We start from the raw sequence: 13667 nt of genomic DNA, 5'->3' as shown, positions 1-13667 counted from the left end.
TGGAAATTATACTTTTGAGCTTTAAAATATGGCCAATCAACGAGAGGAGCAGACGTTTCACATTAACACCACGTTCACTTAGTCTTTCACAAATTTCACAGAACAAATTTCATGTAGGTAAGGATATGACACCCTTGACATATCTAGAGGTATATAACAGACACAATTATTACTGGATTGAATCGTAGCTGGTGACCACACGTGGTCAAGACACTCATGATACACAGGTTCTCCTAAAAACCCTAGAAAAAATTTGCAAAACTTGGTACCATAGAACATTATGGCCACTGTCGTTTAGGATAGACAAGTTGTATTAGATGTGAACCTCAATTTGTTTGATGATATTGTTTTCTTGTATTTCGTTATGTTATTTCTATTCCTTACTTCTTAAATTGTATAATACACATACGTAGAAAATAATTTCTACCGTCTAATATTACGAAAGAATATATAGTAATTCAGGATAAGTGTAAATAATTGGTAATAGATACCCTGTACATTAAATTTTTTAACCGATTCAAAATATTATTTACTTGTTTCAGATGTACGTATAAACAAATTTTTTCGAATAGCATTGAAATTGTCATGTAATAATTAAAACAACAAAACAACAAATGTTTATAAATTCAAACAATTGCTGAAACAACCAAATAGTGTCCTACTTAAAATCAATTCCAACATTGTGATATCATTATCACAATATAATTAATCTATTATTTGGTTTCTTGATTGAAACTTTTGATGAGTTAAGATGAGAATTTCCATAATTTTGTTATTATCCTTTGTGATAATTTCTCATTGTAAAGATATTCGCAAACTCAAGTTCAACGGTATTGGTAGAGGTATCAATGGGTAAGTGAAAATATTGAATTTCTTATTCTTATAACAATTTGAATTTTGTCGGTTCATTGATGTATTCAAATTAACTACACAATTGATATACTTTTCAAAGAATTCAATTTTCCTCTATTATACAGCTTGTTCTTAATTGGTATAATCATATTACTCAATTAAATTCAGTAGTTTACAATGTATGACGCGAAGAATTTTATTAAGAAAGAACTTTATATTAAATATAAAAATAAATGTTTATACTATAAGGTTTCATACTCTTTATTTTAAAAATTAACAGATATATTTATGTGCAACTACATAATATTTTATATAAAATTTGTGTAAGATATTGTTACTTTAAAAAATTTTGCACAAGTATAAATGTATGTTTAGAATTGAATTATAATATTCTTAATAACAATGAATGAACAATAACAATGAATCAATAAGCAATAAACTCCTTTCGTTTAATGTTGATTACACAAAATTTGTTTTTGACTTTAAAGCATAAAATTTCGATATTTCAGGTCGTATTTAGACTAGTGAAATATATGATATGAAAAAGTTTCCTTGTGTATTTATGATAGTTGTTTGAAAAGCTTCAGACTTAACCAATACATTTGTACCATAATCATTCCCATTTAGCACATAGTTTCCTTTTGAGCCCCTTTTCAAGTGATGCCCCAACCTTTTTAACTTTTCCAAATAATTGTTGCAGTCTCTCTCCTTAATATAACGTCCTCGTCTGACGAGAGAAGGTGTGTTGTCCTGATAAAAACACTTTCTTTTTCTCTGTTTCTTCACCATCACTTTTTCGGTCAATGAGACCGTCCTTGACCTTCCCGGACCAAGTTCGCTTTTTGTAATCCATTGTTTGCACTGTTTTTTCTTCAAGGCGTGGATCCAGGTTTTATCTGCAAATTATGAATAGCCGCAAAAAGTCTTGCTCAAAAGGCCTAGGAAATGTTCATTTGAATGCGCTTTTGGTCCAATGTGTGCAAACGCAAATGTTGATAGCTTCTCCTATCTCTCTAATCTCAATCTAACGATCGTTCAGTATCATACCTTCGCCACAACTCACTTATACAATTATCGAACAGAAACTTAGCGTCCAAATGGATGAAGTTTTAGTGAGAATCTCTCAGCACATGCACAATTATATTTCTTAAGTTATATAGTTAAATGCTCACATTTTTATGTTGATGTCGGAAACTTTTCATATAATTCTCTTATTATAGTGAGAAAAGCAACAACTTTTAGAACTTTCTTTAGGAACTAATTTTGATATCTACTAATACTATCTGTATCTAAATTTTCAATAAGAATGAAGTGAAAATTTTATGAAAACTTGTTCTTCTTCTTTTCTCTATTTTCTTAAGACTTACTTCTTCTACTATTCATCCTCTTGAGAAGTAGATGTGCAGCTTTCGTGCAAATTCTTAGAATGTCAGCCGGGAGATCTTCTTGAAGTTGGTTTTTCATCGTTTGCTTATTTATGCCGTCGATCTTCCATTTTTTGTCGACGTGGATTCTCTAATATCGCTGTCCAGATCTCGTGAATCGTACTATATCCTAAATTTTCAGATCTTCTCTTCTGTTCTGCTTCTTATTTGATCTCTTAGTCTCACTCCTTCAATATTGTTCATTGTTTTCATGTCTGCTCTACTCCCATTGATTCTTTTTTTTTTTGCTAATATCTGCATATTAAGGTTTTCCGCTGTTGTTTGGAACCGATATACCAAACGCTGCAGGTCATCCTCGTTTTCGGCGGCATCGTCGGCGTAGTATAATATCTTTATAGAGAGTATAGTATAGTATAGTATAGTATAGTATAGTATAGTATAGTATAGAAAGTATAATATCTATATCTCTCTATATCTTCGTCTCCTCTTGTATCCTCCAGAAACTTCTCTTACGCTATTAATTATTCTATCCATAATTAAATTGAACAAGAATGGGCTCAAAATGTCACCTTGTTGATGTTGTGAAATACTTGATGTATGTAACACTAATGATAGATAAACAAATATATTGAAATTTCTATTATTCTCCGCCTTCAAATGCAAATCACATTCTTGTTAACTATCAAAATTTCTTAAAACATGTGTCACAAGCTAAACTTTACTGTTTTCATAGTATTAAATTATAATCCATAATGTATGTCTCAAATTTACATAAATTTTACAAAATACAAATTACAAATTAACCTGATATTTTGATTGGATATTATTTAGTAAATGTCTCCTACTTATATTAACGAGGAGCCCTACTTAAATTTTCAAATAGACAGATTTAAACAAATATTAATAATTGTATATGGCTTCATTGTTTTTGAAAATATTCGCCATTAAGATGAAGACCCTTTTCCATTCCGATTGAAGTACATACATAACATCTGATTTGAACGCTACTTCAGGTGTAGAGAAACGTTGACCTCGCAATTTATTTTTGATCTGCGGGTATAAGAAGAAATCATTGGGTGCCAAACAAGGACTATACGGCGAATAACCCATAAATTTGATTTTTGACTTTTCAAATATGTTGATAAAAACTGAAATTAGTTGAAACGTCAAATTTTTATCAGTCTTTCAGAAATTATAGAAAAAAATAATTTTAAAACAGAGGAGACAAAAAATCAAGGACCAAAAATGTAGATTTTGATTAATTTCAACGTAAATTTAATGAAATAGAATTTAGACGACTCGAATTCTTCACATTTCCTTTTTTTGTACTTGGAAAAACTTTATAATTATATGATTTTGTTTTGCTTAGGAAATTCTTGATTTGACAAATTGTACTGTAATCATATCGAATAAATTTTTTTTTATTTACTAGCCTACGATCTTTTCAGTCCATCTGTTATGAAATCGCTTGATTACGCAATCCCGTTGTCAAACTGAAAATATATTCGAAATATCATGTGACTTCAGGCATTTTCGGAACACATTCGGCATTAGATTTCGAGCGAATCGAAGCATTTGTAGATCTGCTACAAAATGTATAAATTTTTTTATTCCTTTTTTGAAATAATTAACATTCTAAACCTACTTATCGTCTTGAAAAGAATGGCTCTAAGCATTACTTTAATGAAGTTTTGTCTCAATATATCGATAATTATTCAAAGACTTTCCTCATCACACATTAGAATATCCCCAGGCATATTTTTGTTTTTGATCTTGATGATTCAAATTTATGAAAAATCCTCTGGCATAACTTCTTTGAATAAAGTTAGTCTAAATAATACTTCAATTTTGTATAATTATTTCTCAAATTAGATCTTTAATAATTAAAAAAACGATATTTTACAGATTCAAAAAACGCGCAGAAGAATTTTCAAGAATAAGAAAGATTCGAGACACTGAAAATACCTATTATACACCTTTAGAACTATCGGCTGATATCATTTCAGAAAGAGGAAAAAGATGTGTCACTAGCAGGTAATCTTGTTTATTAAAATTTAGGAAAACATCAGACTATTTACTTACAGTTCCTTGAACGCTCTTTATCTACATGTTTTTAGAAGATGAAATAGGTGCTGCTTTTTTGTTCAGAAAAAGTACATTAAATTCCGAATGCTAAATGTATTTTGTTGACCGGTGTTTCCTGTTTCCTGTTTCCTGTTTCCTCGCCATATTTTCATTTAAATCATTTCATTTTATAGAAATTATGATTGAAATAACTTCAAAATATGTGGGGATTCTAATTTTATTCTTTTTTCAATTATTTGTAACTAATTCAAATTTAGGTTTATCCGATTTATATTTTGTTGTCAATTACCAACTTATTCTCATTTTTTTCCACCTTGAATGTATTATACAGAATGGCACAGAAAGAACCTATGAATGTTTGATATCGTGTTATCATTGGAGGGGAACTGTGGGAATTTTGTAAGATAGAACATCCAGTTTTAGTAGCCGTAGATGAACCACATCCTTTAATAGCAATGGAATAGCAGAGAGTGACACATCGCATATTTACTGTTGAAAGGTATTCAAAATCTAATGAATCTACAAAACTTTTATAAATAGTCGAGTGATACTTAATCGCAACACAGTAATTCGTCTGTTTTCTGCATCAGAATCAGTTCTTACTTGAAGGATCAAAAAAAAAGTAAAAGTGAAAAATAACAAATGATTCTGCCGCCTTCAGTGACGTCTCATTGTTAAAATAACTAAGTTGTATTAGAATAGCAATAATATTATAATAGAATTCTATATAGATTTTTGAATCTTGCATGCTCAATCTTGGAGTGTCAGGATAAACTTAAATTCCATCCTTACAAGATGATGATTGTTCAGAAGCTTCACGAACGTGATTTTCTTCAACAATAGATTTTTTGTCAGAGAACGCTTGATGTCGTTGCAAATGACAATGCTGCTTTTATATGTGATGAAACACACTTCCATTTATATGAAAGTCTAATTACAAGAAGATTTGCCACTTTTGAACGGCTAAAAACTCATAAAAGTTACTCATAACCCACTGCGCAGTCCAAAAGTTATGTTTTTGTGTGGGGTATTAGATAGTACAACTGTTACAATTGACTTTCTACGTTATTTGACAATACTACACTCATTTTCAAAAAAATAACTTTGAGCTTTGTAAATCAACACATATAAAATATGGTTTCAATATGATTGAGCCACTGCCTACATAAGTAATACATTTCCATTGACATATAAATTCACATGCGAATCCTTATTATGAAATTCAGTTTATTGCTGTAACTCTGAAGAGAGACGCCATGTTTTTGATGTTTTTTTAAGAATAGTTGAACGCTATTTATACAAAATGGATTTCAAGAAAAAATTCTAATTTTATTGCCTGAAATAGTCGCCAGCGACACTTTTTACTATTTCCTGACAATGATTAGAGGCGTCGAGGAAAGTCAAATTACTACTACTGTGATAATTGCTCAGAGACCTATTCTTTTACGTATTTTCTATCATTTACTGATTATTGAGAATCGATTCTTTATATAGAATATATATTTACATTTGAATTCATCTACATTTTATTTTTAGACTTGGTTCAACATTATCATCTAGACTTGGATACCCAAAATCTGAGTTATCAGAAGATAAAGGTAAAAAAGGACGCAAGTTATACGAAACTTTATGTAAAGCCTGTGTTAAGAAAAACAACTGCGAGTACTTAAATGATTGTCCCCTTTGTGAGAAGTGGTGTATTCAAGGGGCTTCTATATGTGACAATGAAAATGACTCGAATGTTGATCCAAGGTTAGAAGATACACCGTCGGACGATATTATATCAAGCAGATCAAATTTCGAAAATAATCCCAATACTTATACGGTTACCATGACAAACGGACCGTTAATGGAAATTATTCTCAATTTATTATCTGTTTGGGATACCAAATCAGTGGAATATGTGACTATAACCGTTAAAGGTACAAAACATAAACCGATGGTGTTCGATTCTCCAGATAACGAAAAAATTAAGCAAAGCGTATTGAACGCCATTAATGAAAAGAAACTAACGAAAAATGAATATTTCTTGGAGCAAAATGAAATCGAAAAAATTATCTCCGATACACTAGAAAAGGTAATTCCAATTAAATATTTGAGACTAAATTAGAACTACTTCTTGATCCCCTCATTTTTCTTTTAGTTACACTCCAAAAACACTGACGATGCTAAAACCAATGAAAACCCACAGCTACAATTGACTTTGCGGGACTCTGAATCAGAAAATGTAATGCACCAGATGATAAATCCTGATGTTATAGAAGAGGCTCCAGATATGTCTTCAATAGTAGGAACACCGCTACTGCTGAATAAAGATCCAGAGAATTTGCAGGTAAGGCTTTGCAATCACCAAACTTCTTGAATTTCTATAAATTACGAGTATACTCTAATATACAAAAGCCACATGCATTCTTCTATTTGTAACCTTATGGTCCACAGCTAAAGACTCTTCCTCAGAAAGTTATATTCGGCTACAATGTTGATTAGATTAATTCTTTTTTCATCACAAGTAACAATGCGTCTAATAAAACAATACCTCTACTGGACTTTTGGCTTGAATATCGGTTGATTCGTGCAATTCTTACCCAATGAATTTAAATGGCAAAGAATTAATTTCTTATCGTGGCTTTTAAATTGAAGTAACTACTTGGCCGCAATCATTTACAAAATAGAACAAATATTTGACGAGAATCGTAATGGGCCGATTTGAATTTAACTGACCTATCCCGTTTTTTCTTTTACTAGATCTTCCATTACTTTTTAGTATAACTTTTTCTTTGAAGTATTTTAGTAACTTGTTCTTTTTTCTAATTGCTTTGTGACCATCATTTGTTTGAGGCTCCGGTTTTAAGTTCTTTCCCACAACACCTTCATCTGTGACAATCACATCAAGATATGAGGGAAGTATGACGTAAGGATGACTTTTAAGAACATTATATTAAATGATTGGTAAGAGGCGATATAAACGCGGATAATGCTGAACGTCTAAGATGATCGTTTACTGTAACTACTTCAGAAAGTGTTAATAAAATCCCTTGTACACATCGATCTTTGAATATATGCAAGATGGGTGCCACGATTTCTTAATGCTGATCAAAGGTTCACCACAAGGTTTTGGGAGACCAATGTTGTAATGGTTATTGATTATTTAGGGAAAAAGGCAAATGATAACTGACCACTATGTTGATTTTTTATGAAGAATGACCACATTTGTTCACGACATCGTATTTGCCTTTTGTTTGCTATTATTACAGAAAAAATAGCCTTCTAATTTGTTACCCGTTATATTCACCTAATCTGGCTCCCTCCGATTCGCACAAATAACTTAATATTGAGCGATTAATGATGAGGTGTTGGAAGAAATATGCGCGAAACTATTTTTTATAGGAATTGAAATTATATTTGAAAATATGGGAAACTAGTTGGAATAAGTTTGAACAGATAAGAAGATATTATGTTCTTTTTTCATAGTAAAGCTCAATGAAACGAAATGTAGTGTCCTACACATTGGTGCAAATAATACCAGAAGAGCTTATACACTAAAAGGTGTGGATATTATTACAGTTGATCAGCAATGTGATCTTGGAGTTATAGTAACCAAAAACCTAAAGTGGGATGTACATATTAACCAAATAGTCAAGAAATACAACTCATTCACTTATATGCCTTTATAAGGCCAAAGTTTGAATTTGCGCATTTAGTGTGGAATCCATATTTTGTGGATTACTAAAATACCTCTCCCGCTGAAAGATTTATGCTATGAAGAACGCCTAATGATATTTGCCCTACCCACTCTCAGAGAACGTCGCTTCAGAGGAGACTTAATAGAAACCTATAAAATTCTTGCGCACATCTACACTTGCGACTTGTACATTTTCCATATGAATATAAAACAGCAGTTAAGAGGGCATTCAAGAAAAGTTGCCCCGGAAAAACTTTTTGACAAATCGTATAGTATATATGTAGAAGGCATTATAATAAGAGACAGACTGCTGCAAATACAAATATTTTCAAGAACAGATTTGATGCTGGACACTCAGCTACAAATAATCAAATTGTGCACTACTTTTAGTAGACTAAAAAGTGTGAGCAGTATTCTGAAAAACTTTCATTTTTAAATTTACAAAACAATAGCTTCATCAGTTTTTTTTAACCGCCTACTATTGTCAAACAATAATAATAAAGTCACTGTTACTTCAAACCGCCCCACACTAGGCGAAACACCAGCACACTAAATTATTGGACATTGTACGATAAAGAGTTAAACGTGAACCACCATTATTTTTTAACGAGGAATCGATTTCTGTATTAAAATTTTAATTTTATGTTCAGGTTGGCCCAGAAGAAAGTTTTTTTTTTAATTTGAGCCCTATTATTTGACATCGTAAATAAGGTTTTTTTTCGGCCATCCAAAATCCCCCATTTCCATATAAGAGGAGTAGGTAGCTTTCAATTTACAATAAATTTTTGGCGTCCTTTTTCGAAGAAATATTTTCGAGTCCAAAATCGTGTCCATAAGCCCGGCCATAATCTTTAAAACCTGTTGTTCTGAAAAAATATATACGTCGCGATTTTGTTCTTATTGCATTTTCTTATTTTATTCATTAAAAAAACTTGTCTATTATCTAAGAAAATTCAATCTGCATAAACTTAAATTATGATAATAAAGTTAAATTATCGTAATAAAGATGATTCATTAATTTTGGTTCATTAAAATAGTTGTGGTACCAAATAAATTTGCCCCACTATGCCCCCTCTGTCTTGAGAAACAAATTAGAATTTATTTCAATTTTTTTTCTAGATGCTAAATAGAAATTCCGGAGGCGACCTAAACATCTTACATCAAGATCAACCACGAAATCAAATATTTTCTGATAGTTTACAAAATCAGGTATGTTTTTAATTCAAAATGTAATTAATGGTTTATCTTTATATTATTTTAGTCGTTCAGGATCATACCAATTTCCGAAATCAAGTCTACTCTTAGACCATGTATTTCAAACTATTATAAAAACCATGTATTTGATTTCCTTAATAACAAAACAAAATAATCAGAACGGAGTTATGTTTTTTCTTTTATACGCTTTTAATATTTCGGTAATGGATTTTCTCGTTTTGAGAAAGTTCTAGTATACTCATTTTTATCTTGAACGAGTAGAAAATTCAGTGGCATTCCTTTGTTAGTGGGAATAGGTATTATAAGCGCTTCGGTATACCATTTAAGTAAGAATAAATAAAATATGTATCATCCTCTCATCCACTCATCCAATTATGTTTTCGTTACAGACTATATCTTCAAATGAGGTTTATCAGTTTCCCATTCATCAAATTATTGCGGGCGCTTGCCTATTCTCCCCAGTATATTTAATTCTTAATGACAGTATAATTTTATTCATAGTTCAATTAGATTCGTATTAAATGTCAATCCATTTCCTTTGGAGTCACTTTGAAGACGCCTTCATTAATGAAATGAATCAAATTGCTTCATAATTATGTAACTAGTATTGTGTATTAATGACTTTCGGAATACACCCGCAGAGGGATTTCTTTCAGACTTCCACCATCTCTCACTTTCTTTCTGCAGTCTCTTTATTCTTCAACTTATAGTTGAATGAGTAGTCTCTTCCTTTTTATTTCTTAAATCTCACTGCTCACTTAATATATTGTTGCTGAAGACGAACTTTGTACTACAACTTCATAAGAGTAGAAAATATCTCATCTTGTAGAGGGCAACAAGTATAAGCAGTCTTTACTCCATCCTTCTTTTAAATTTTTTGTCATATATTAGCTGTTATTACGTTCACATTCAAGTAATCATTTTCATTCGCCGTGTCCATACGATGTTTTGTTGAAAACATTAATTGCTGATCTAAACCTGAGCAAATTTTATTATCCATTTGAGCCTCTTCTTAGACACTCTAGCATTCTTTTATACGTAAAATCAATTCATTATGTTTTCCTTTCATTTTCAAGTAAAAGTGCGATATTACATTCCATCGATCAATTCTCTCTTTGATTTTATTATTCGTAGACATAACAGTAATATTCGAGTTGATCTGAATTACAAATATAAGTTGGTACAGCTTTGAAGATTCTGATTTATTTGACAATAAAGAGCAATTTCATATTTTCTTTAATTTAATTAATTGTATGCTTTTTTAGCCTAACTTAGTTGGAGATACGAATCCCCTGCCGGAAGATAAAGAATCGGTATCTCAAAGCAGTGCAGCGTTTTCTACTCCAGATAACATAAAAACTATAGAAATCAACCCAGAATTAAAATCAAGTGAAAATGTTGATATGAGAGACTCGAATAATATGCAAAATATGAATCCAGCATTAACCAACAATATGGCAATACCCACTGAGAAATTTATGAGAATACCGCACCACCACCACCACCATCATCATCACCATACCTTATCAAGATCTGGCAACCCAACCAACGAAATACCATCTGCTGGGACATTGAATCCATCATCGGAATTTGATAAACGAATTGGAGAATCCGATAGGCTTTTAGCCTTAACTCAGCCACAACAACAGCAGCACCCACATTTTTCCAATAATTTACCACAATTTACTAACAACCAATTGACACCACAAGAGCAACCACTTGACAAGCGTCTTCCATTCGAGTCAGTTTTTCCTCTGTTTTTCAGACGATCTAATATTCCTATCAGTACTGGACAAGAAATGGAAGCCAATAACCCATCCACAGAAGGAACCAAACAAGAATTTATAATACAAACTGACAATGTTCCAAATTTAGATTCCAAAGCATCCGAAATGGTTTCTCTACCTGAACCAATAATCAGCAGTCAACAAAATGTTGAAGGAAATTCCGAAGTTGGGGAACACCATCATCATCACCATCACCATTGGCATTCTTCGAAATTTGAACCAAATGAGAATGATGAAACATATACATCTGATCCCAAACTCAATCAAAACGATCTTATAGTGGAGCCTCCAGCATTATATTCTGAATCGAACGATTTATCGAAAAATTTGAAAAAACCAATTCAGCCGGAAGCTAGAGAACATCACCACCATCATCACCATCATCATTGGCATCAACCTAATTTCCGGACAAACAATAATGGCGATGGTTCTTTCGAAAATATGATGATAAGTTCACCTGGAGATACGCAAGATTTCAATGAAAAAACTCCTATCTTAGGAGTTTCATCACCAGATAATATTATAAGCGATGTATTCTCACAAAATGTATTGGATCAAAAAAGTGCTCCTCTTCTAGAATCGCCTACAGAAAAATTTAAACCATTGTCAATAAAAGCGGAGAATCCTTCTGAACAAGAGCTTTGGGAACCACTTCAAGTACGAGTAAGTACTACCGAAAATTCTGTTGAGAATCCTATACAACTTTCCCAAGACGAATCTCTTAAGATGCTCAGAAATGAAAGTCCTCTTCCCCTTAAAGAAACGTTTAAACCAAGTAATATGGAATCTTCGAAAGAATCATTGGAAGAAGAAACTGAAACTACCTCTAGAAAAACAAAGCTTGGTGCAAAGGCGAACGCGCTACTGAAAAAAATTAAGGACAGACAAGATGAAAAACTGGCGAAAATTGCCAGAACCAGAGAGAATATAGCTAGCCAAAGAAAAGCTACAGAAGAATCTATTAGAAAAGGTTAGTATACAAGTTTTCCTCTCCATATTACAGTTTTTTGAAACCTGTACCCGTATTACGTCTGATGATTTTGTCTCCAAAAAGTGATATATCACCAATCAATCTGTGACCTCTTTTGCTTCTATCAATATTAATTTTGTTCTAATTTTTAGGCTTACCTATAGACTCTAGCAATGCCCAAGCTGAAGTAATTCAAGAACCAGTAGTGAATACTATCGAATCAGCTCAGTTAGCTTTAGAAAAACTTCAAGACCTTACGACTACCAAAGATCCAGATATTGATAATTTAGGAAGTCAACCGTTGGATAATAGTTGGGAAATGAGGTTAGACGACTCCTTGAACCATAAAAACCCGAAGGCAACGGAAACCTTAGAAGCAATAAACGAAATAGAAGAAAATCCTAATATTTCTATTCGAGGTCGAATTCAAGATGGAACAGAAGCATCTAATACTTTAGGAAGATTAATTCCATCTTCAAGAGATATGCAAATATCGTACAAAGGTCCTTCAGATATTTATTTCGTCGGTAATGGTATAAAGCTTCCTCTCCAAATAGACAAACAACCCGACGGGACACTTGAATTATCTGTAGACATAGAGAAATTATGCTCGTGTCACAATATAAGCTGCCCCAAAGATCATTCTACCTTAGAACGTGCTGTTGGAGAAATATTAGAAAGAAACGCCGAACTGCAAGAGCAATTAGAAAATTCCGATGACACGTCTAGTGGAATGCCTGCACCTAATATGAACCAAGAGATGGTTGACAATTTGAATGGATTGAATCAAAATTCTTTTGTAGATTTGAAAAACCGTATTGCTAATAAGTTTGATGAAGAAAAGGTGACAAGGGAACGACGGTCAACGGTCAAAAATATTGAACGAAGTTCGATGGAGACACCTAAACAAGAAGAAATTTCTAACGATACCAGAGTCAAAGTCAAAAATTTCTTGAAAGAAGTGTTGGGAAAGAGTGTTGAAGATTTGAGAAACAAAATGTCAAAAAAAACTCGATTTTCAACATCACCCCAGAAAGAATCTACAATGGAAGAAAATGTAATACCTATTAATAAATATTATAAATTCAAGGATATGGAAGAGAGGATATCTAATAACATAGATAAAACGGTGGATAATTTCTCGAAAATGGATAATGTACTACTGGAAAACGAGTCAGATATTTTAAGAAGAATAAATGAGGATCCTCTTATCAGACATGAAGTCGGAATAATCAGTGATTTATTGAGTTTTTTTAAAACATTAGCTGTAGATAATAACAATGATAATGATATTTAAAATATATTATTTTATCTCAGATTTTTTTCATTTCACAAGAACTGTTATTTTGAAAACAAATTACTGAAATCTCCCATCAGAAACTTGATATTGCATGAAAAAATAAAACTTTTCAAGTTCGAAAAATCTCAAAGGGTATTAATAAAATTGCAATTAAAAATATTATATGTGTATTCAAAAGTCAGACAGTGATCCATATACTAAGTTGGAATTGTTAAATGATATTCGTTTGAGCAAAAATAAACAATTTGCTATAGTGACAGAGATTTAGGGACACGCAATTGGCTTCAATTCAACTGCAGCAGGTTGAAAATTCCCCTCCTTGACAAATTCTTCACAAAGTAAAATATTACTGTAACATCACTCAATAAGTCGTGTGATTAACACACAGACT

General features: G+C 32.0%; 2 protein-coding genes across 3 annotated transcripts in view; one reads left to right on the top strand and one right to left on the bottom strand.

Annotated features, from left to right (window-relative positions):
* Positions 1-13667, bottom strand: part of LOC130891512 (PDF receptor) — a 156137-nt gene that overhangs the window by 141465 nt on the left and 1005 nt on the right. The window lies entirely within an intron of this gene.
* On the top strand, positions 671-13306 carry LOC130891511 (uncharacterized). The gene is made up of 7 exons (XM_057796311.1): positions 671-852; positions 4143-4271; positions 5859-6399; positions 6466-6654; positions 9124-9213; positions 10485-11976; positions 12129-13306. Exons 1-7 carry the CDS (start codon positions 752-754, stop codon positions 13271-13273), a joined length of 3687 nt encoding a protein of 1228 aa, XP_057652294.1. The 5' UTR covers positions 671-751; the 3' UTR covers positions 13274-13306.

The sequence above is a fragment of the Diorhabda carinulata genome, chromosome 3 (assembly GCF_026250575.1).
Source record: "Diorhabda carinulata isolate Delta chromosome 3, icDioCari1.1, whole genome shotgun sequence".
Taxonomy (NCBI): domain Eukaryota; kingdom Metazoa; phylum Arthropoda; class Insecta; order Coleoptera; family Chrysomelidae; genus Diorhabda; species Diorhabda carinulata.
Note: the sequence above shows the minus strand (reverse complement) of the source record. Positions and strands in the feature narration are given on the sequence as shown.

Excerpts from the sequence above, each read along its gene's own strand:
- LOC130891511 (XM_057796311.1), top strand. The coding sequence starts at position 752 with ATGAGAATTTCCATAATTTTGTTATTATCCTTTGTGATAATTTCTCAT. Across the intron at positions 9,214-10,484 it reads CTGATAGTTTACAAAATCAG|CCTAACTTAGTTGGAGATAC; the intron begins GTATGTTTTTAA and ends ATGCTTTTTTAG. Across the intron at positions 11,977-12,128 it reads AGAAGAATCTATTAGAAAAG|GCTTACCTATAGACTCTAGC; the intron begins GTTAGTATACAA and ends TCTAATTTTTAG.